The sequence below is a fragment of the Phoca vitulina genome, unplaced genomic scaffold, assembly GCF_004348235.1.
Source record: "Phoca vitulina isolate PV1807 unplaced genomic scaffold, GSC_HSeal_1.0 scaffold19, whole genome shotgun sequence".
Taxonomy (NCBI): Eukaryota; Metazoa; Chordata; class Mammalia; order Carnivora; family Phocidae; genus Phoca; species Phoca vitulina.
In genome coordinates, this window is record NW_022589722.1 from 13,581,227 (window position 1) to 13,604,189 (window position 22,963).

General features: G+C 34.6%; 1 protein-coding gene across 13 annotated transcripts in view; it reads right to left on the minus strand.

Moving 5' to 3' along the window:
- ANKS1B (ankyrin repeat and sterile alpha motif domain containing 1B) overlaps positions 1–22,963 on the minus strand; it is a 1,095,895-nt gene that overhangs the window by 916,865 nt on the left and 156,067 nt on the right. For all 13 annotated transcript variants that reach the window (XM_032416344.1, XM_032416343.1, XM_032416340.1 and 10 more), the window contains exons 5-8: positions 11,470–11,545; positions 9,569–9,670; positions 6,387–6,500; positions 4,824–4,990 (exon numbers count right to left, since the gene is read on the minus strand). In XM_032416344.1, the coding sequence (XP_032272235.1) occupies positions 4,824–4,990; positions 6,387–6,500; positions 9,569–9,670; positions 11,470–11,545 (459 nt within the window). The remainder of the gene's footprint in view (positions 1–4,823; positions 4,991–6,386; positions 6,501–9,568; positions 9,671–11,469; positions 11,546–22,963) is intronic.

Consider the following 22,963-nt stretch of genomic DNA (forward strand, 5'->3'; position numbering starts at 1 on the left):
AAACCTGCCAACACAATCCCTTTCAAACAGTAAGTCTTATATACTACTTATATCCAGGTGTCCCTTAGGAGAAGAAACATATAATGCATTTCATACCTGAAGCCTCCTATTTATTTCTTAGAGACATAAGCTAATGAGGCAATAATGCTTTTTCTACTTCAAATCTTAAAAAAAAAAAAAAAAAAAGGCTTTCCTGAAACCTAGATTCTGAAGTCTGCTCTAATGATCTTGATGTTATAATCAAACTTCCCTATGGTATATGTATTCACATTGCAGAGTTTTGCTCATTGTTTATACACATGGAGGAAGAAACTGAATATATGACCTGGGAAAATAAATTAAGAGAACAGAACATTTTTTCAGATTATTTTATATTCTTTCAAATTCTAAATTTCATGGGTTGCTAAAGAATGTAAAGATATTTATATTTCTTCAAAATTTACATTCTAGATTATATAATGTCCTAATTCAACTTAGAAAATGGCTCCATATGCATATTATAAAAGCACTTAGACTAACTTTTGAATTAAAATTTATGCAAGGGAAAATGTAATTTTAACTGGAGCTAGCCTTCACATTAAATGTAAAAACTCCAATAGAATACATTCAATCATAATAAGAATTTAATTTTTAATTCACTTATATTAGTAAAATTGTTCAAACTACTACCTAAGGCTAATATTTTAATAAAACCAGAAACCTCTAATTCAAAAGTAAAAGTTCTTACATAAGACAGCTGATTTTGTATTTTAAATTACTGAATTAGAGTGCCCTCTATTGGAAGAAAAAAGGCAATGAAAGCTAAACGGAACTAAGAATAGTTAAAATACTCCCAAAATTCAAGGCACATCATTAATATGGAAAATACATTTATTAATAACAAATCTACAAAACATATTTTCCTTACATTTTGATTTCTTCTAAATTACGTTTGGAATTATTTGTCATATTATGATGAACAAGTTGGGTATTTCAACCAAACCCAAATGCCCATCCTTCAGCCAATAATGTGAATAAGCAAAAATATTACTCCACATTTAATATTCCAATGTAATATAGAAATAATTTTAATTTAGGACTACACTGGGAATTTTCTTTGATGATAAACTGAAAATGTCTCTAACTCAAGAGTTTTTTTTAGACACTCTTACACGGGAGTGGGAGAATTAGGCTGGATACTCGAAGACCCATGATGAGATTTATTCTAGCTCTAAAATTGTGTAATTTTGTGGTGTTATCAAGACCTCAGTTCTGACTCAGCATCTCAGGTCTACATTACCTCAGTAAGGCCCTGGCAGATTTTTAGTCCTCTAGACCAACCGTGTGCATATTAGCTTTCTAAAAGAATGAGGCTCAGGGCCACCCAAAACAATTCTGATTTAGTTCGTCTAGTTGGTCAGGACATGGTACCTGCAGGTATCAGTATTTTTTGAAGCCTCTCCAAATATGTCTAACATATTACCATTGCTAAGAATCACAAAATCTCTTCCAGAACATCTGACTCCAGTTACCATTTTTATCTTCCCAAAATGTCACCTTCAAGACAGAACTCCCCGCCTCAAGAGTTTATTCTCCTCACCATCAATATTAAACTTCTGACTAGGTTCCCAAATCTAATTATCTGCCCTTAACAAAACAGCTGAGTGGTAATGGATATGGCACCAGCCGAGACTGCATGTGTTCAGATCCTGGCTCTGGCAATTACCGCATAAATGTGGGAAAATCATAAAAGTTCTCTGTGCCTCCATTTTCTCATCTGTAAAACAGGGAATAATACCACCTATCTCAGGGTTATTGTGAAGATTAAATCAGTTAATATAAACAAAGTGCTCCATAAGTGTTAGGTATTATCGTTACTTACCCAAATTTGTTTCCCACTACTCTCCAATATCAACTCTCATGATAAACCATTATTCTCAAATTATACGCTATGTCTCACCTCTGTGCTTTTGCACATACTGTTTCTGCAAGCTGGAATCTTCTCCCATTCACTCATTCATTCATTCATTCATTCATCCATTTATTCTAAAACAAATACAAGGGACATCTCCTTCTCCCCTCACGGCCCAGTTTAGTCTCTCCCTACCTCCACGAAGCCTTCAATGAATACCAATAAGTCTTCACTAATCTCTCCCTTTTTAAAAATTCCTTTGGCCACCAGGTAATTTATTATGAGAAATGTAGCTGGGAATTAAAGACATTGGCTCTGAGTTTGAATCCTAGATCTGCCACTTGCCAGCTGAGTCATTTCCCAAGTCTATAAGTCCACTCGTAGGATTACTATGAAGATTAAGCGGCTTAAATCATATAAAGCATTAGAATAGCAAGCAACTAATAAATGTCAGCTCTTATATATCTGTTGTTTTATATGTTAGTCTTGTCTGTACACTGTGACTAAAGCCTTCTTCTAATAAGAATTTTGAACTCTTTCAAGTCAGGAACTGCTATTATAAATCCTGTAATTTACAACATGGTAACAAACATCTATATTAGGTGATCTATAAGTACTTGATTAAATTTTTGCATAACTTGAGAGTATAATTCATAACAAAACTCTGAAGGAACATTTTTGATGAACAGAAATAGTCAACAAAAGCGAATGAACCCAAATAAAACACAGGCTACAGAGAAGGATCAAAGTAATTCGATTACTTTTTAAACATTCAATAACAAGTTTCTATTAGATTAATCTTCTGAAAGGGCACTTCCAATGATGTCTTTTATCTCCTCAAAATCCTTTAGATTTTTCTCATTTTCTAAAAAATAAATACTAAAACTCTTATCCTGACATTCAAAATCATCCATGGCCTGACCTCAACCTATCTTCTAATTTTATTTCATAATCTTTCCGCTTTATAAACTCTATTATTCCAGAGAAATTGAACTACCTGTCCTTACTTATATGTACCCTCTGCTTTTCTGCCTCATGTAATCTTTATTATTTAATATGACAATATTTTCAAGGAACACAATATAAAGTTTGTCACAGGAACAAAGACTGATTTTATGAAAAGATAAGCTTGAATTTTAAGAAATTCAGTTCAATTTACGAGCATTAATTTCTCTCTTGCTACTATCACAATACAGTCTTTGACTTATAAAGAAACAAACATTTGGCCATCATTCCCCCAAATTATGTCACCCTCATAATATCAAAAACCTCTGCTATCACTACCTGAAATCTATAAGCTTGAGTAAGCATAGTCTCCAAGTAAAGTGTGCAGACCCCAGGGTGCACAAGATACCCACTGACTAAAAGGAAAAAAAAAAGATAGAGCTTCTATTTACACTTATTCTTTATCCTTCTTATTTGAATGTCTCTTGTAGTATATACCTAATTTAGATCATACATTCTTAGAATAGTAGATATATGTAATTTATAAACACATGCACTTAGGATGTTTGCTTAAAATTTGTTTACTACGCTACACAGAACAAAAAAAGTTTATAAACCACTGATCTAGAAAATTAGGGCTTTCAGAAAATCTGTGGGCTTAGAAGTAGAGGGCCAGAGGCCATCAGTTTAGAGAAATCTTTAGGGACAGACCTAAAAATCTAAACACCATGTATTATTTATGTAGGATAAATATGTTTTGATTTGTAACCAACCTTCAAGGAAATGTTGAATTGTAATTGGTTTGTAATTTGGAGATGACATAAAACTGTTTAAGATTTTTAAACAGGAAATTTTGTTCTGATGTTAAAGTCATTACAGTAAATATTTCATTAATATAAAAATTTCATTTGGTTAAAACTCATATGTATATATAATTAATGATAATTATTCATAAAGAGCTTTTATTGGGGCCAATAATATGATGCTTTAAAAAAGATATTGCAGCAAAAAAAAAAGAACAAAGACAGCCTAGGGAGTAAGACTAGCCATGGAGCTAGACTAGCAAGCACTATCCTGGGAAACAAGTTGCACATTAAGGAACTAAATGAAGTAAACATTCTCATAATAGTCACTATACTTGGCAATTACTTTTTAGTTTTCATAAATAATATGACATACTTAACACAATCCACTCTTATTAGCTTTTGAAGAAAGCATAATGTTTCTATAACAAATTAAGTTCTAAAAGTGAGTAAAGATTTCATGTTATAATACTGCATTTCCTTTAATACCAGTGCACCCTATAAATGCTACCTCTACCTGACATAAAAGAGAGATACAAATCCTAATTTTAAACTGATTGATTCTTTACAGGTTTTGGGTTTTTGTGTTTTTTTGTTTTTGTTTTTGTTTTGCTATTGTGTTAATATAAAAATCTAAATGAGCAAGAATCTCTAACTCATGATTTAGATTCTGAGCTTGTAGGTTGCCTAAGGGATTTGCATAAGATTATAAAAATATGGAGGTCAAACTTTCTACAATGTCTCTCCCCTACCATAACATACAAAGTGACTGGGGAACATACACACATAGCCCAGCTCCATCTTTCTTTAAGATGGGGTAGACTCAGTCCATAGAGAAAAAGGGGAAACAAAGACAGAAGGAAGATTTTTTTTTTCTTTCTTTGGAAACCAGTATCATCATGCCCAGTAAAACTAAAAGAACATAATCAAAGAAATTATGATTTCTTAGGCAAATGAACAGTAGCAAGATCATCACAAACTATAAGTGATTTATCAAAGCATTCCTTCCCCTACACATGCAGTGAGAGTAAAACACCAATGAACATCAGAAAAAGAGCAATAGGGAATCTGACATTTGACACTGGAAGAATCTGAAGATAGGATAATGCACAAATCCCATGCCTCTCAGATACACATTGAGTTGGCAAAGACAGACGCACTGTCTTCCTTCCCCCCTTACTTACTACACTCTGGCTTCCATTTTTCCCAAGTTCTTCCTCTGAAATCTTGCTCAAATTATCTAAGTAGTGGTCTGATATTGTGTGGCACAAATCTTCAAAAGAATAATCCTTTTCTTGACAGAGTTTTATTTCATCCAAGAGTTTTGATAATTCTCCAGTCACAGTTTCACCTGTAAGAGAGTAAGACAGTAATTTTTTTCAAAGTTTCAAGAAAAGCTATTGCTAAAACTTCCTATTAACTAATAAAAATATGACTAGTATGGTAATAGAAGTCATACTATGACAAAAAAGATTTAGTAAGTCAGAAAATATTCTGTTGAAAGCAAGGTACTAAACTATAATAAGTTCAAGAATATTAAAAGACAAGGAGAAATCCCAATTTTGCCTATTATTACTCTTATTCAAAATAGAAATAAGTATTGAAGGTTTATATATGTGTAGTACATAAAAGCATCTGGAATTACAATTCCTAAGGTTTCATCCATTGTAACATTTAATCTTCAACAATCTTTCATCGGCATTACAGTTCACGGACAGAATTCATTCAACAACTCATTAACAAATTTTAAATGGTACTGGAAGGCTACTTCCTAGGTTCAATAAAAAGAAATAGTAGAATGTATTTTGATAAATAATTACATAAGTAATAAATTAGAATTGTGCTATGTGACATAAAGGAAGAACACTGAAGAACAGATAAATAATATGCATCATCTGTCAAAATGTGAGTATTTTGTAGGCTGCATGCAAATATGGATTTTTCTAATCATTTTCAGAAAGGTACCTTATACCTGTAATTTCTTCTGGGGAAAAAATAAAACTCCAGCAGTTATAATCCAGATATCAATATTTTTATTCTGCATTAAAAATACGTTTTAGAAAGGAGCACCTGGATGTCTCAGTTGTCTGACTCTTGATTTCAGCTCAGGTCATGTTCTCAGGGTCCTGGGATGGAGTCCTGTGATGAGCATTAAGCCCCCATGTTGGGCTCTGCACTCTGTGGGGAGTCTGCTTGAGATTCTCTCTCCCTCTGCCCCTCCCTCCACTCACACATGCTCTCATACTCTCAAATAAGTAAATTAATTAATTTTAGGGAAAAAAAATCTACTGTGAAATATCCACTCCATGTAAACTTCATGACAGCAGGGATTGCTAATTTTGCTCACTACAATGGCAGGGCCAAGAGAAGGGTCTGGCAAATAGAAGAGCTCAATAAATGCTGACTGAATGGGCACCTAGGTGGCTCAGTCAGTTAAGTGTCCGAATCTTCATTTCAGCTCAGGTCATGGCTTTAGGATTGTGAAACTGAGCCCTGTGATGACTGTCAAACTCCCGTGTTGGCTCTTCACTGGGTGTGGAGCCTGCTTAAGATTCTCTCTTCCTGCCCCCACCGTCTCCCTCTCTTAAAAGAAAAATGCTGGCTGAATAAATGGATAAAATATACAGTATAAGATACAACTTATTAGACCTGAAATTTTTACAAGTGTTAGCCTTTTTGTACCTATAGGACAAATTTGTACATAAATGTCTAGTACTATTTCAAGGTCTTTATAATTAACTACTCACTCTTAGTCTTTTGGGAAGGAGACTCAACAGGAGATGAAATATGTATTTCTTGTGTTGTATCTTCTTGTACATGCTCTTCAGGGACTGCTGATCTTCCCACACCTTCCAAATATTCTGTGTATACAAGTTTTTGAAATTACATAGTCAAATTCATTTACTTTAAAATCAATAACTAAACTTTATGTTTTATTTCTGGTGATCAGTTTTTCATTTATTTCCTCATATCCTAAAGATATCCTAAGTTTTTAAAAGAACTTCAAAAAACCAAACAAACTGAAATAATTTCATGATAAACTATTAATTTAAATCTTTTTAATTAAAACATAAAAGATACTTAAGAAGAGACTCATAAACCCTTTTTGTGAAAACTAAACTGGTCACATTCTTTCCTTAAAAATAAATTCACCTGCTAAAGACATAATAACATCCTTAACTTCCTTAAATATATTTTACCTGAGGATTTAAAACCCTCTGAAAGATGCTTTGAATAGACTGGATACCTAAATAGGGATATCAAATTCAACAACCAGTCAGGTAACATAAATGAGTGAAATTTATGTTATAATGGTGTGTACTCTTGTAATATAAGCATAATTGCATATTAAACTTTATTTCCACAGAGAAATAATGTTCATTCTCATTCTTGAAGTAATGTTCCACACAGCCTATCTCTCATTTCTCCAATTTTGATGAAGACATAATAACAGTAATAGCAGCTAAAACTTAAATATGGCTTCCTATGCACCCAGCGGTGTTCTAAGTATTTAAAGTAAGTTAACTCACTTGATCCTCACAAAACTATGACACAGTCACTATTACAATCTCAGTTTCAAAGATGACAACTCAAAGAGAAAGATTTTAAGTTGACCATATTCATACAGCTAATAAGTGGCACAGCCAGATAGACATGGTACAAGAAAACATCTCACTTTTCTCTTAAGCATAAGGAAAACGGCATCTGAATGCAGGGATAAATGTCAACGAATATTCAGCCTCAATATCATAGAGAAAACAGAAAGCATGTGGAGCATGATTAACCAGAGAGTAGGTGCCCCATCTAAAGTTCAACAGTAAAGTAAAATAAAAGCCTGCATTTTTTGAGAAACCAAAACTCTGAAATTTTAGCTGAAATCCTAAGATTTTTAAATGTTGAAAGCTAATTCAATGTTTATGGAAACACAGTGCAGGCCTAAAATATGTAATCTAAACAAAATAAATCTGCTGTCTGCCAAAAGCATTCAGCTTACAGTGGCTAGTTTGTAGTCTCCACCTAAAGGATTATATCAATTGATCTCTCCCCCAGAGGGATCTTTTACTTACATGTCTTTATTCAGAAGGAATCTTTTTCTTAAAATCTAGCTAAGAAAGTCTGTGCTCTCATGCCAACCAATTGTGTCTTCATACCACCCAGTTTCTACCTAAGGGCAATTCTACTAGGCAAAGAAAGCAACCTATGGAAGTCTATCCTTAAAATTTTTGACCCAATACAGTCATTACGTAAAGTGAATTCTTCCTCCAGGACACAAATAGTAATTTTATCTACTCTAAATTGGTTTTAGTGAAATAACCTTTTCATAAAACTTTAAATGTACCACTGACTTATGACCCAGGAATGCAAAGAATACAGATAACACGTTCACATTCTAGAATCTGCCAACAATTTTAAAAATTCAAAGATGTCCCATATACCCTATCACAAGGTGACATACCTAATGAACCTTAACCATTTAAGAGAACATAGATAGTTAACTCCTATATAATAACAATTTCATCTCAGTCAAATCAATACAGTAAATGTATGCAATTATGTCATGCCCTCTTTTTAGTGATGACATTTGTTTTGCTTTTCTCAAAAGACATATTATTCACAAGCCTCTGTTTTTTTAAAGTTCAGTTAGAGATAAAAGTTCAATATAAAATATAAAGTGCCTACAGGGAGAAGACAAAAATGTTGTATACCACTCTTTTCCTTTTTAGCTTTCATTCAACTTGATTTTAATTTGAATGTGAAGAGCCACTCTTGTATTCTCTGATCTATCTCTATATGCACTTGACTGCAATTAATTTATTAACAAGAAAATTGTAGGGGACTGAACTTCGTGTTCCCTGAGAAGTTTTGAAAATAAAGAGAGAAGAGAGCACGAATGACCTCCTGTAGCTCATCTATTCTTTGTACCCCTCTGGCTTTTGTTGACTCCTGTATATATGCATCACCTGACCGACTTGGTTTTAATTCATTTATCTCCTGCAGGACAACGCTGTTCTTCAGCTTCCCAACTAATAACCAAGGAAACCATCCCGCCTCCCTTCCCTATTACACTTGCCACCCATCTGCAATAATCAGGGGATAATCACTGCTGACCAGTGTAGAAGCTACCTGGAAAGGAGAGAATGAATGTCTAGATTTTTAAGGGAACATACTACATGTCAGGCCTAATCATGAAGCAAAAAGGGAAAGTATTTAAATCTAAATTTTCATTAAAATTTTTAGATCAAACAGGGAAATATATAATCCTGCAAATGAAAAATTAGTACCTAAATGGTTCCCAAACCTTCAGTAGACCTAAATGCCTGCACCTAATTACACAGGTACTTAAGTGACCTTTACCAAAAAACAAAGGCTTGCAAGACTGAATTATCTTGTACTACTGGATTAAGGAAGAAATAATCTGTATTCTTCTAGCTAAGCACAATTTTTTTGTTGTTGTTAAACCAGCATTTATGTACCAGGTCTACCACTTAGGATATATGAGTTTGAGCAAGTCAGCCTCTCAGAGCTTCAGTTTCCCTCATGTGCAAAAAGGAGAATAATGATATCAGATTTACCTACCTCATGAAGTTATAGAAATCAGACAAAATAAGAGAAAATCCCTGAAAACCCTTTAAGAATTATTCAACTGTAGGATCATCATCACTTTATAGTCTTATTACCTTCACGTTCATAACTACATATTTACTATATAGATTTAAAAGATTTTTTAATATCAAGTGAAAATACTCATTAGTTGAAAATAGAAATGAAATATTAAAAATTATTATTCAGTTTAAGCGTACCAGAAAAAAAATGTAAATAATAAGTTCACCCAAAGTAAACATTAACTCAAAACTCAAGAGAAAACAATGGTAGATTTAATTTAATCTTAACTTTAAGACAAACTCATCCATCATTCAATATTGTTTACCTTGTAAGAGTGTTGCAATCTGGAGAGATTTCTGAGATGGATGTTCTTTCAGAATGTCTAAGACAGTTCTACCTAAGCTATCCTTTATGTTGGCATCAATTCCTGAAAGAAAAAGAAAAACCCATTAAATGTACACCACTGAAGTGTCAGATACTGTCAATATATAACACTCTAATATCAAACATATACAGACCAAGCACTGAAAATGATTTTTTTAAAAATTAAGTCCACACACACACACACACACAGGATTTTAGTAAGAAAGAAGGTGGGGGTCTACTGCTACCAAATATTAGGAACATTCTTGATAATGAATTAATTTTTCAAGGGCACTGACCCAATCATTAAGATTGTTTTTTATAATTTGGGTTATAGCTAGTTAAATGATACACTACTAAGCTGAAAAATATTATTGTTTTAGAATATCAATTCCCAAAGTATAATAATGGTTCTGTGATATATATATTCTGTAAAATATGGTAAAAAAATTTAAATAATAATGTATCACTCTTAAAACACTGGAGTATTCACAAAAGTTGAAAAAGGATGATTATTCTGAACTACTGTCCAAATATTATTTGTCCAGCTACAAAGTCAAATATCTCATATTTACTTATGCAAGATTATATTCAATGTAAACAATACTTAATCATCTACCTGGTGAGCACACTTCTTGAAGTTTGTAAACGAAAACATCTTTGGAATTATTTTAATTCTAAAAATACTTAATGTACTAAAGAACTTACTTCAATGTAGCAAATAGCTTTCACTGCCCCAAAAAAGTTTATAAACTTTCCAAACATCTACCTGCAAACAAAGCCAGTTTTCAGATTCTGGCCTCAAACCTTAGTTCATTGTAATAAGGTAATTAAGTATTTGCTTAAATTTGTATAGAAATGTGTGACCAGCACTTATGTAATTAGTGCCTATAAGACATTATATTGCTGTTACATGTCAAAATTAAATGTACACGAAATTTTAACTTTGTATATGCAATAGTCTGCCAATGTTTTTCATTTTTTTACAGCGGAAAATAAGTACACTAAATGTAGTCCATAACATAAAAGACTCACATCAATTGTTTCCAAGTATGAATTTGTACTCATACTTTTTGATCTTAAAAAATCCAATCTCAGTTTCAATTTTATTTCATTTCATTCAGAATATACATATGAAGACAAATAAGCCTACTTTGTTGTTCCTTCAAAGCATTCCCTCTAAGATTCCCTTTAAATCACTGCTGCTCCTGGTGATGGGTATTGAGGAGGGCACGTTCTGCATAGAGCACTGGGTGTTATGCACAAACAATGAATCATGGAACACTATATCTAAAACTAATGATGTAATGTATGGGGATTAACATAACAATAAAAAAATTAAAAAAATAAAAATAAAAAAAATAAATCACTGCTGCTTACAAACAATAGCTACTCAGTTGATGAAGTAACAAGGTGAATTTACCTTAAGGATACAGAACTCTAATTTCTGTTTACCATAGTTCCCAATATAATAACGTAGGGAAATATTATGTTCTTTCATAAACCAAGCAATTGTCATAACTTCATAAGGATCAGTTCCTCCCTCTTATACAAGGCAGAGAATTCCTTTTCCTTCTGGTAGTGTCTCTAATATAGTTCAATGAGATTTAAATGTATACAACTGTAATTTCTAAGAGCTTTTTACTGACACATCTGTGGAGTAAAGGAAGGTGCATATTTATATCAATTTTATCTAAACACTGAGGCTCAATTCTACATGATATGAATACAAATTTGCAATGTGAAGTAAAGATAAAAAGGGTGATTATGAAAAAAAAAAAAAAGTGCCATTTCCCTTTGTCTACTCCTGAAATAGAAATTTTATTTGGCAGAATAAGCTCCATGGAGAATCAGGATAGTTACCTGTTTCTAACAGAACTCTCACAACATCCACCTTTCCAAATAAAGCTGCTTCATGAAGTGCACTCCCCTTTTCTGTCTGGAAAAAAAAAAAGAAGAAAAGAAAAAAGAAAAAGAGAAAAGAGAAAGAAGCACAGTTGCATTAGGAATGCTTACAAGTTAAAAAAAATTGTGATTTTATATATCCGTACGTATTCTCTGTAATCTCAGCACTCCCTGACAGAAAGTTACTGTGGAATAAAGAAGAGATTCTAAGAACAAAATCCAAATGCTTGGATTTGTAAAACACCTCTGCTTTTGAATAGCCATTTGACCTTGTTATGTTGGTAAGTCACTCACCTTCTCTTAGCCTCGGTTGTTCTCAAGCGTAAAATAGGCAGTAATGCCTGCCTCATGAGGTTTTGTGAGTATCCATTGACTTCACCCAATTCATACATTGCATGCATTTATTAGACACCAATTATATGCCAACAATAGTTGAGGGGTGTTCTGAGGCATAGAAATATGATGCTGACCCTTGATATTCACATTCTATTTGAGGAAATAGACGTACAAAGTAGTATTTATGATAAATGAAATCTAAACAATTTAATATGGTTTACAAAACCCACACGATCTTCTCCCTGCTCTCCCCTCCACACTTTCTCCTGTCCACCCCAACTCTCCTCCAGATCTTATACCCTATGCTTTCAGGCATACTGAACTTTTTCACATTAGTCTCAGTCGCTAGAGATCTCAGAAGTCCCTCTGCCTGGTGGGATCCAACCTGAGCCCTCTAACTCACTATCACCCACCCACTAGTTTTCAATCTTCAGCATGAATTGGAATTCCTTAGAGAGCTTGTCAAAAGTCGACAAGCCAGATTTCTGGGCCCTACTCTCAGTTTCTGATTCAGCAGCCTGGGATAGGCCCAAGACTTACCATTTCTAACAAATTCCCAGGTGATACTGTGGGTCTAGGAGTACACTTTGAGAACCACTGAACTATATGTCAAATCTCAGCTTGAATATAATTTCATTTAATAAGATATTGCTAGCCCCCAGGTCTAGTGCTTTTCCTGTATATTCCACATCAATCTATTTTTTCCTCATCATAGCACTTACACTACATTATGTCATCTGATTGTCTATTTCTCTTAACAAACTATAAGTTTAGTGTAAATGTAGACCACATCTTTTTTTCATCACTGTATCCCTAATGCCTACTAAAGTACCTTGAAAATGTAGACATTTAAGAATTGTTTTGAGGGTAAAAGGTAAACGGGGAGGAAAAATAGCATGGAAAGGAAGAATTTGTGAGTAATGCAGGGAGAGACTGGTTCCTGCCTTGAAAAGGATGAAGGAAAATTTCAAAGAAGCAGGTTTCTGAGATCTACAAACACTAGGTGTTTCTTTCACTTTCTTCTTTTTCTCTCAAGAATTTAATAAATGTCTAGGTCCTCAGTATGTGTGCATATGTGTGTTAAATTGATGTGCGTCATTACAGCAATTCTGTCCCCTTGTACTAAAACTGATCTCTACTGTGGGATTCTAATCTCAATTCAAAGTAAAAATAACATAAAATAATATGTAATGTAAAAACTTTGTTAATCAATAAAGTTCTATGGTAGAATTAACCCAATCTAAAATGGCTTATAAATGCATTATTAAGGAGACTGAGGATCAATGTGATCTAAATTTATTTTCAAAGAAGGCATGACTGAAATGTATTTGACTTAAATTTCGACTGTCATAATATGTATAGACATTAATAAAAGTGGAAATAAGGGACACCTGGGTGGCAGAGTCGGTTGAGCACTGGACTCTCGGTTTCAGCTCAGGTGGTAATCTCAGGGTTATGAAATCCAGCCCTGCATTGGACTCCACACTCCATGCAGAGTCTGCTTGAGATTCTCTCTCCCTCTGCCACTACCCCCCTCACTAGAACAGATGGATAAATCTTAAAAAAAAAAATGGAAATAAAAATATTAGTTTATAAATATATAGCAGTGTGCAGAAGGGAAAATAAACTGTGGAAATTTATTCAGCTCCTTAAAAAAATAATCTCAATATGGGGCACAAATACTTTATTTTTCTTTTATTCTCTGAAAAATATCCCTTGAAATAATATAATTCTTTTTACTCTCATTGTGTTTTTCAACCAACTTTCTGATTACTAATTTGATTTCCTTCCATTCTTAAAAAATTTTGGACTACATGTTAGAAAAACTCTTCCTGGGATAGCATACCTTAAATATTCTGAAAAACTAAACAATGTTTTAAATACAGGGATGAAAAGGAAAAATAAGAGAATTCCTCAGAGCCTGGGGGAGGGAAGTGGGGACAGAAACTATGAACCCAGGGTTTTAGTACTGGAACAGAAAACTGTTCCAGGGAATCTGCCAATCCTGGCAGACTAATACCTGGGCTTTAGCCAGCTACTCAAGGAGAAAGTGGGAGGAGGGAAGGAGACAAAGAAACCCAAGCAAGCTGAGAAGGTAGATCAAGGACACCTGCAAAAATCTAAAACGCCCAGGGGCACCTGGCTGACTCAGTAGGTACGGCATGCGACTCTTAATCTTAGGGTCATGAGTTCTAGCCCTATGATAGGTGTAGAGATTACTTCAAAAAAAAAAAATCTAAAACTCCCAAATAACAACATCCCCAGTAAAAAATAATAACAATAAAAAATAAAAAATAAACTAATTAAATAAAAAAATTAAATGTGTTGCACAGAGGGAGAAATTAAAAATGTCTATCTTGATCTTAGTTCTAAGTGGAGTAGAGTAGCAAAAATAACAACCCCCCTAAAAATTTCTAACCACATTTCTGCCCTCACATGGACTTGGGGCCAAAATTACACACTCTCTGTACTCCCCCAACCCTCCAATCCTGAGCCAAAAATGTAGAAAAAAGTGATCCTGGGTTTGGGCCTCTGAGAATTCCAACAGATCAAGCTCTAAGAAACACAAATTTAAAATCAGAAATCACTGAACATGAAAGAAAACAAGCCATGAGAAAGAATTCATAGAAACAAAAAAAAGAATAAAACCTATTAAAACTTCACATCATATGATGATCAGCTACAGAATATAAAATACATATGATCAATAAGATGAAAGAACAAAAATAGGATATCAAATGTAACTAAAGAAGAGGAGAATCAAAATTGGCCAGATTTGAAAATGAACTAGACAGCCCTTCTAGAAATGGAAAACATAATGTTTTAAATGGAAAGGCTTAATAACAGATAAGACAGAGCTGGAAAAACAAGTATTGAACTGGATGGTGGATTTTTTTTTAAGTACATAATGTAATTTAAAGAAACAAAAGATTGAAAATGTGAAAGACAGGACAGAATAAGACTCAACATATGTCTAATCAGAGTTCTAGGAGAGGATGGGGATAAGTAATTCAATGGCTAAAAACTTTCCAGGACTGATGAGATACTAATACTCAATTCTAGGAATACCAAGCAAGATAAGTGAGAAGAATACATTGTGAACATATTACAGTGAAACTACAGAAAACCTAAGATAAAGAGAATATCTTAAAAACATCCCAAGAGAAAAAACTAATTATCTTAAAATAATTATTAGATCAACAGCTGACTTCTCAACAAAAACAATAAAGCCAGAAGAAAGTACCTTCATGTGTCAAAAGAAAATAACACCAATCTAGCATTCTATATCCAGGCAAACTATCCTCTAAGAATGAGAGCAAAATAAAAACATTTTCAGACATTAAGAATTCTTCATATCAGTGATGTCATATGATACTTATCTTTCTCTGACTTATTTCGCTCAGCATAACACCCTCCAGTTCCATCCATGTCATTGCAAATGGCAAGATCTCATTCCTTTTGATGGCTGCATAATATCCCATGGGGTGTGTATGTGCTATGGTGAGCACTGTGAATTGTGCAAGACTGTTGAATCACATATCTGTACCTCTGAAACAAATAATACAATATATGTTTAAAAAAAAAAAAAGAAGATAGCAGGAGGGGAAGAATGAAGGGGGGGGAAATCAGAGGGGGAGATGAACCATGAAAGACGATGGACTCTGAAAAACAAACTGAGGGTTCTAGAGGGGAGAGGGTGGGAGGATGGGTTAGCCTGGTGATGGGTATTAAAGAGGGCACATCCTGCATGGAGCACTGGGTGTTATACACAAACAATGAATCATGGAACACTACATCAAAAACTAATGCTGTAATGTATGGTGATTAACATGACAAAAAATTTAAAAAAAAAAAAAACATTTTCAGACAGACTAAATAAGTGGTTACTACAGATCCTTACTGAAAGAACTCCCATAAGATTTAATTTAGGAAAAAGGACCTGAGGTGCAAGAACTAATGTTAAATAAAGAGAATGATTAAGAGAAGGCTAAGTCTAAACACACTATTTAAAAATATAACAATAATGTTTACTTTTTTACTAATTTGGTTTTCTAGATACTCTGATACAAAAGAGTGGGCACTTCAGACAATGAAATGGACTATTCTAGGAAATGAAATTATATAATCTTCATCATAAATAAACAATTCTTCTAGAGGAAACAGATGTAGAAGACCTGGGTCCCAGGAGCAGTTTGGCTTTCAGTTGCTATACAACTTTGGGGAAATCACTTCATATCTCTGAAAACTCATATATCCTTATAAATAAAGAAAATATTAAAAACTTGGTAGGGTCATTGGGAGGGCTAAACAAGATAAACAACAAATAAGACTCAAAAAGTATTTTATTAACCTATAAAATAATGAAAAATACTGTCATTATCGCTAAAAAAAGAAACTTATTTTTTAAAAACCTCAATGATGTTAATATTTTAAAATTACATACATATGTAATGTTTTATATATGTAAAACATATATATGTTTTAAATCATATATAACTTTATAAATATGTATAGTGTGTGTGTATATACATAGATAATCTCCTTTACATTATTCCAAGAAAAAAAGGTAATGTTAAATAGAACTAGTATTTTTATACAGTAGATAAGGAGACACTGAACCCTTAAATAAAACTAGAAAAGGTTAGCAGATGATAAACATATTTTTAGCCTGGTGGATGTAATTATCTTATTAGTAAGAGAACATGAGGATGGAATGGATTGTTCTCATAAATTTAAGGTAAACAGTGGTATCAGGACCCATTTCTTGCTATCACAGTATTATCATAAATAGTACAGAATTTAAATATGTCAAATCTATGAACTTTTCCTTATCAAAATACAGGTTAATTCCATAATATCCTCCAGTTTACTACACCCTACCTTGAGTCTGTGTGTACTATCCTCATTCAAATTAGTACCCTTCTGTTCATCTCAGCTCTCTACCCCAAATCCATAATCCATAACTGGCCAAATCTTGAAAAACTGTATTCTCATGAAATAATATTTAGTCCAAAATATTCAACAAGCAAGTTGAATGTATACAAAGAAATAACACTAAAATAGGTGAACTCAAATCCTCTCAACCCCCAGGATTTTGGTCCTGCTTTTCTCATGGATCAAACTTCTCCATTTTTTTAATCATTTCCAAGATAGACAAAACAGTTACACAGCTGATAATACAGTAACACTTCAAAATTTATCCAGTAATGAGATACAAAGCACTCACATGTCAGCACTGCTAAGGAAAAAACACCTCTGAACACAAGTTGTAATGAAACCAGCTGAGAGAGAAGAAATGAAATGATATACACAGTAATGGTAGTAGTTGAATTGCTGGTGAAAGCAAAAAAAAGTCTCTTATTGATTGGAAATGTCTATTAAAGTCAAATCTCAGTAGCACCAAAGCTGGAAAAAATAAAAAAAATAAGTGATAGGAAAGAGGGAGACCCTGTTTTAAAGCCCTGGGTTTTAGCTTCCTTTTTTGTTTTTAGCCCTATGTATTTCAGTGGCTTCTGTGGAAGTTCAGTCATGCATATAAAGAGATTGTTATACTTTATCCAGAAGTTCAAGGTGTTTTAAAATGTTTCCTTGGGTTATGTATTCCACCAGATTGTCAAAACAACAGATAGAAAAGGGATGTAGCAATATCAGAGCTTGCCTGCACTGGTTCCCCCTTCTGAATTTAACACCTCTAATACAGTCCTCCTGAACTTGAAAAAGAGAGTGACCAGATAAAGGAAGACCAATTCTTTATTAAAGGAGGAAACAGAACAAAGGTGACAAGATATAAAGTAAGATTGTGGTGATGATCAGTAGAGAAAATAGAGCACAGGTACCAGTGGAGATGAAAACTTTGAGAATCATGACCCCTAACTATTATAAGAAATAAGAGCCAGTGAATAAAGATAACATCAGTGGAGATAAAGAAAGCCAATTAGAACAGCATTTAACTCAGCAGTAACAACCCCAGGCACCTAGCTAGTGCCAATTAGCCCTATGGGCATCTCTTAGGATAAAAGATAAGAACATCCTAGCCTTGATAAACAAATACACAATTTCTGAACAAGCTGGGAGGCAAATGTCCTTTTGTATCCTGCATTAGCTAGCCTATAGCTGGAGTATTGTGTTCAACTGTAGGTAATAAACTTTTACAGGAACATTGACAGATTGGAATGTGCCCAGAAAAGAGGGTTCCAAATGACAAAAGACTGAGGAAAACTTCATGTGAAGAACAGCTGAAGGTTATAAGAAAGTTTAGATTGGAGGGGAAATGGCATAAGAGAAATAAATATGTCTTCAAATAATTCAGAAATAACATTCCTCCTCTTCAAAAGACCTCTCCTCCTATTCAACTAGGGATGCCCAGCCTCTGTCTTTAACGATCCTTTCTTCCTTCACTTCTGTCTCAGAGGAAGCATCCATTCTCCTCCTTAAAACTAATCCTCTACTTGTGCTCTTATCATTTCCTGCTTCTTCTTGAATTTCATGAAATATCTTCATTTTTTTTCTTGCATCTTCAATTTCAGTCTCTTTACTGGATCCTTGCACCCTCCATAAAAATACAAACTCTTCCACAATCCAGCGATAAAACAGCAAAACAGCCAACCAAAGAAATTTCATGTGAACCTGATATGACTTCAAGCTCCTATCTTACATCTTACTTTTCTTTACTCCACACTTTATAAAGTCATCTTCCCTTCTCTAGGAAAAATTTCTATTTTGTTACTACCGTATTCTCTGGCACATAGGAGGCCATGGCTGGCACAACGCAGGAACTCCGTAAATACCTGGTAAATGAATTAACTGATTACATGTAACTGTACTGTCTTGGCACCTTTCTTACCACTGTTTTCTTATAGATCTCTTTTTCCAGAAATTCTGAGTATTCTTTCTTCAGCTTCTTTTCTCTCTATATATTCTCTTTCTTATAAACCCATATGTTTCCATGGCCATATCTCTCACTTCTCTGAGGCTAGCGCCATTTAAGTGGCACATTCTAAAAGAGACCTCCCCATCCCTTCATTCAAAAATCACAGCAACCAGGGTATTTCCTTTATGGCACTATCACAATTTGTAATTTTTGTTTGTGTTTTTATTTCCTGTTTTCCCTACTAGTCATTCCACTCCATGAGGACAGAGAACATATTTTTCTTATTCATGTAGCATAGTGCCTGGTAGCCTGGCCTGAAATGGCTGGTGGGAATACGGTACCCTTGTAGGGAAGCTGAGTTTTCAGTTCAAGGGAAGGAAAAGAAGTTGCTGGGGTGGGGAGTGAGATAGGTCAGGGAAGGCCTCCCTACTAAGGTAACATCTGCGCAGACACCTGAAGAAAGCACAGGGGGAGTCATGTGGGTTAGTAAAGCAAAGGCCTTGAGGCAGGAGCTTAGTGAGTATGTTCCAGCAAGAGCAACAAGGCCACTATAGCTAAAGCTAAGTAAAAATGGCAGAGTAGTCAGTGGAACTGGGTGGTATAAGACAACTGTCAGCCACTGTGAGGAATCTGGCTTTTGCTCCAAGTGAGATGGAAAACCACTAGAGGTTTTTTGAGCAAAAAAGTGATATGATCTGGTTTAGTTTAATGGCTGCTTTGTTGAAAACAGATCGAAAGGAATCCGTATGGACTGAATGTGTCTCCCAAAATTCATATGTTGAAACTCTAACCCACAATGTGACTGTATTTGAAGATAGGGCCTTTATGGAAGTATTTAAGGTTAAATGAGGTCATAAGGGTAGGAACCTATGTCATGGGATTGGTGTCCTTATAAGAGTTCTCTCTCTCTCATTCTGTTTGTGCACAGAAGGCCATTTGAGGACACAATAAGAAGACAGCCATCTACAAGCCAGGAAGAGAGCTCTCACCAGGAACAGAATCTTCCAGAATCTTGATCTTAGACTTTCCAGCCTCCAGAACTGTGAGAAAATAAATGTCTGTTGTTTAAGCTGCCCAGTCTATGGGATTTTGTTATGGTCACCTAAGCAGACTAATAGAGAGGCAAAGGAAAAAGAAGGGAAACCAGGTTGGAGGAAGGAGATGTGCAGGATTTAAGCTAAGTTCCAATGTAAATTTAAGGTAATAGTGGAGGGGATGAAAAGTAGTGAAATTCTAGAGCACAAAGCCAATAGGATTTGCTGAGGGGCTAAATGTAAAATATGAAAGAAACCCTGAAGTTTGGCGACTAAACAACCAGCACGACGGTAATGTCATTTGCTAAAATGGGAAAGATTGGAAGATGGGCAAACCTGGGGAGAAGGGGTTATGGAAGCTAAATGTTCAGTTCTGGAAATGTTTGGATGCTCACTAGTCATCCAGGAGATATGTGCAGTAGGCAACTATGTACCGAATATAGAATTCAGGGTAAGGTTCAAGATGAGTAAATAAACTTTGTTGTTGTCAAAGATGTCATCTGAAGTCAAAGGATTGGATGAAGTCAACTAGGAAGCAAGGAAGATGAGAACAATTAACCATGGAATGTGGATGAGACAGATTACACTACTCTGCCCGCCTTTCACATGTTCTTTGTCATCTGGCTGCAGTTCCTTCCACTTACACGGGTGGAGTGTATTTCCCACCCCCAATTTGGGACTTGGCTTTTTGTAAGTTCCTTTAGGCATTGTATGGTACATACATGATACATGATACAAAGCAGAGGCCCAAAATGTGCTTAGTTGGTTAGGCTTACTTAGGCCATGCCCTAGCTAGTCCCAGGAGAAAAAGAATAGATACACAAAGCAGAGCAGACGAGACAAACTTACAGCATGAAGTAGAGCTTCCCCATATGACCTACAAACTTGTCAATGAGGAAAAAAATGCTGTTGCTTACTACTGTATGCCACTGGGATTTCTGTGTTTGTTGTACAGCAGTACTGTGGCAATGGCAAGAGCTAACTATTACAGCAGCTCACAGAGCTCAATGTAAAGACCTACTGAAATAAAGTCTGGCTCAGGAGAGGGAGGTACGACTTTACAAAAAAGAACAGAAAACAGAAAGGTTTAATTCTTGAGCAGCTCCTATGGATAGGAGGTTTGTAAGGCCTGATAGATTTATCTAGCTGCAAGGCTAAATGGAAGGCATTCAAGGGTCTTAGACTCTACCCTACCTGAAGTAAGACCAAGAAGGAGCAGAGAAGTAAGAGAGAATAGTGACTCAGATGTCAAAAGAAAAAAGTGTTTCAAAGAAGAAGATCTACTTTGTCAATGCCGATGATAAATCAAATTGACTATTGGCTCTAACAATATGGAAGCCATTAGTCCCCTTCATCAAAGGGAAAAACAAGGACTTTTAATAGACTGAGGGAGCTGGAGTGGTTTCAAGAGAGAATGAGGGAAAGAAATATGATATAATGAGTAAAAACAACTCTTTCTCAATATGTTGTTATGAAGGGGATTAGAGAAAGGGAACAAGAGCTAGAGGGAAATGTGGGTTCAAGAGAGGTTTTTTTAAAAGATGGGAAATATTAAAACATCTTTGTGTCCTTATGGGAGTGATGCAGTTGAGAGGGGAAAATGTATAGTATTTTAAGGGGAGGATCAGGTGTACAAGTAGAGGAGGAGTCAGCCTTAGGAATAAACCAAAGTTCATTTAAAGCACGAGGAAGGAAAGCAAATACACATCCACTGGCAAATGTGTTGGTACAAATATGTGACTGTTTCTGTTTCCTCAGTGAAGTAAAGCAAAGTCATGATCACAGAGTGATAACAGGGAGGAAAATGTTAAAGTTTTGGGAAAAAGGAGAAATTTTAAAGAATCATCTAGGGAAGAAGGAGTGAATGGATTATTAAAATGTAATCTATCCATTTAAGCACGTATTTCTCCTGCCACTAGAAGCACTTAGAGATCAAAAATGGTACCTTACTCAGCTCTACATCTTAACAGCTCCTAGCATGGGAACCTGTACTCTTCATTATTAGTTTTCTATAATTTTACTTTCATTTCCTTTAATATTCAAATAAAATCCAATTGGCTTAATGTTTTGCTAGTACTTTTAACTTTTTAAATTTTAATAAGAGAAACTTACAAGAAACACAGTTAAAGCACTAGCATAAAAAGACACCATCACTACCTACTTACCCAAATCAGGTTTGAAATCCACAGAAATAATTGCTAATTTCAAGAGGATCTTGCCAATTAAAACCCATTTTCTTAATATCTTAATATGATGGATTCTCTTTATTAAGAAATCCTTTAAGACTAACAGGTTTATACATAAATATAATATGAAATTCACCTAAGCGGGAATTAAATTGTTTTTCTCATTAGTTCAAATATGTGTTATAATTCAAAACTGCTCAAAGAGAAATGAAGCAGAAACCAAAACTTATACAGAAAAAACATAAATTACACATTTTAAAACATTTGCAATTACAAGAAAAAAAGACAATCTTCTAAAGTCATCTCTAAATTTTAAAGAATTATTTATAATGATTTGAATGTAATTAAAGTCTAAATGGGTACTGCTGTAATTTACCAAATGGGATTATTTTTAATACTGCTAATTTCCAACTGGTTAACTACAATTTAATGAATATTAAAGCCACTGAAACAATTTAAGGTTACTGCCTGATTCTTCCCTCTTACCCAGTAAGAATATCAACAAATTTCTACTTTAAATTTAATATTAAAAAAATTTGCAGAGATCTTGCCATTTGCAACGACGTGGATGGAACTGGAGGGTATTATGCTGAGCAAAATAAGTCAATCAGAGAAAGACATGTATCATATGACCTCACTGATATGAGGAATTCTTAATCTCAGGAAACAAACTGAGGGTTGCTGGAGTGGTGGGGGGTGGGAGGCATGGGGTGCCTGGGTGATAGACATTGGGGAGGGTATGTGCTATGGTGAGCGCTGTGAATTGTGTAAGACTGTTGAATCACAGATCTGTAACTCTGAAACAAATAATACATTATATGTTAAGAAAAAAAAAAAACAGAAGAAGATAGCAGGAGGGGAAGAATGAAGGGGGGGAAATCGGAGGGGGAGATGAACCATGAGAGACGATGGACTCTGAGAAACAAACTGAGGGTTCTAGAGGGGAGGGGGGTGGGAGGATGGGTCAGCCTGGTGATGGGTATTAAAGAGAGCACGTCCTGCATGGAGCACTGGGTGTTATACAC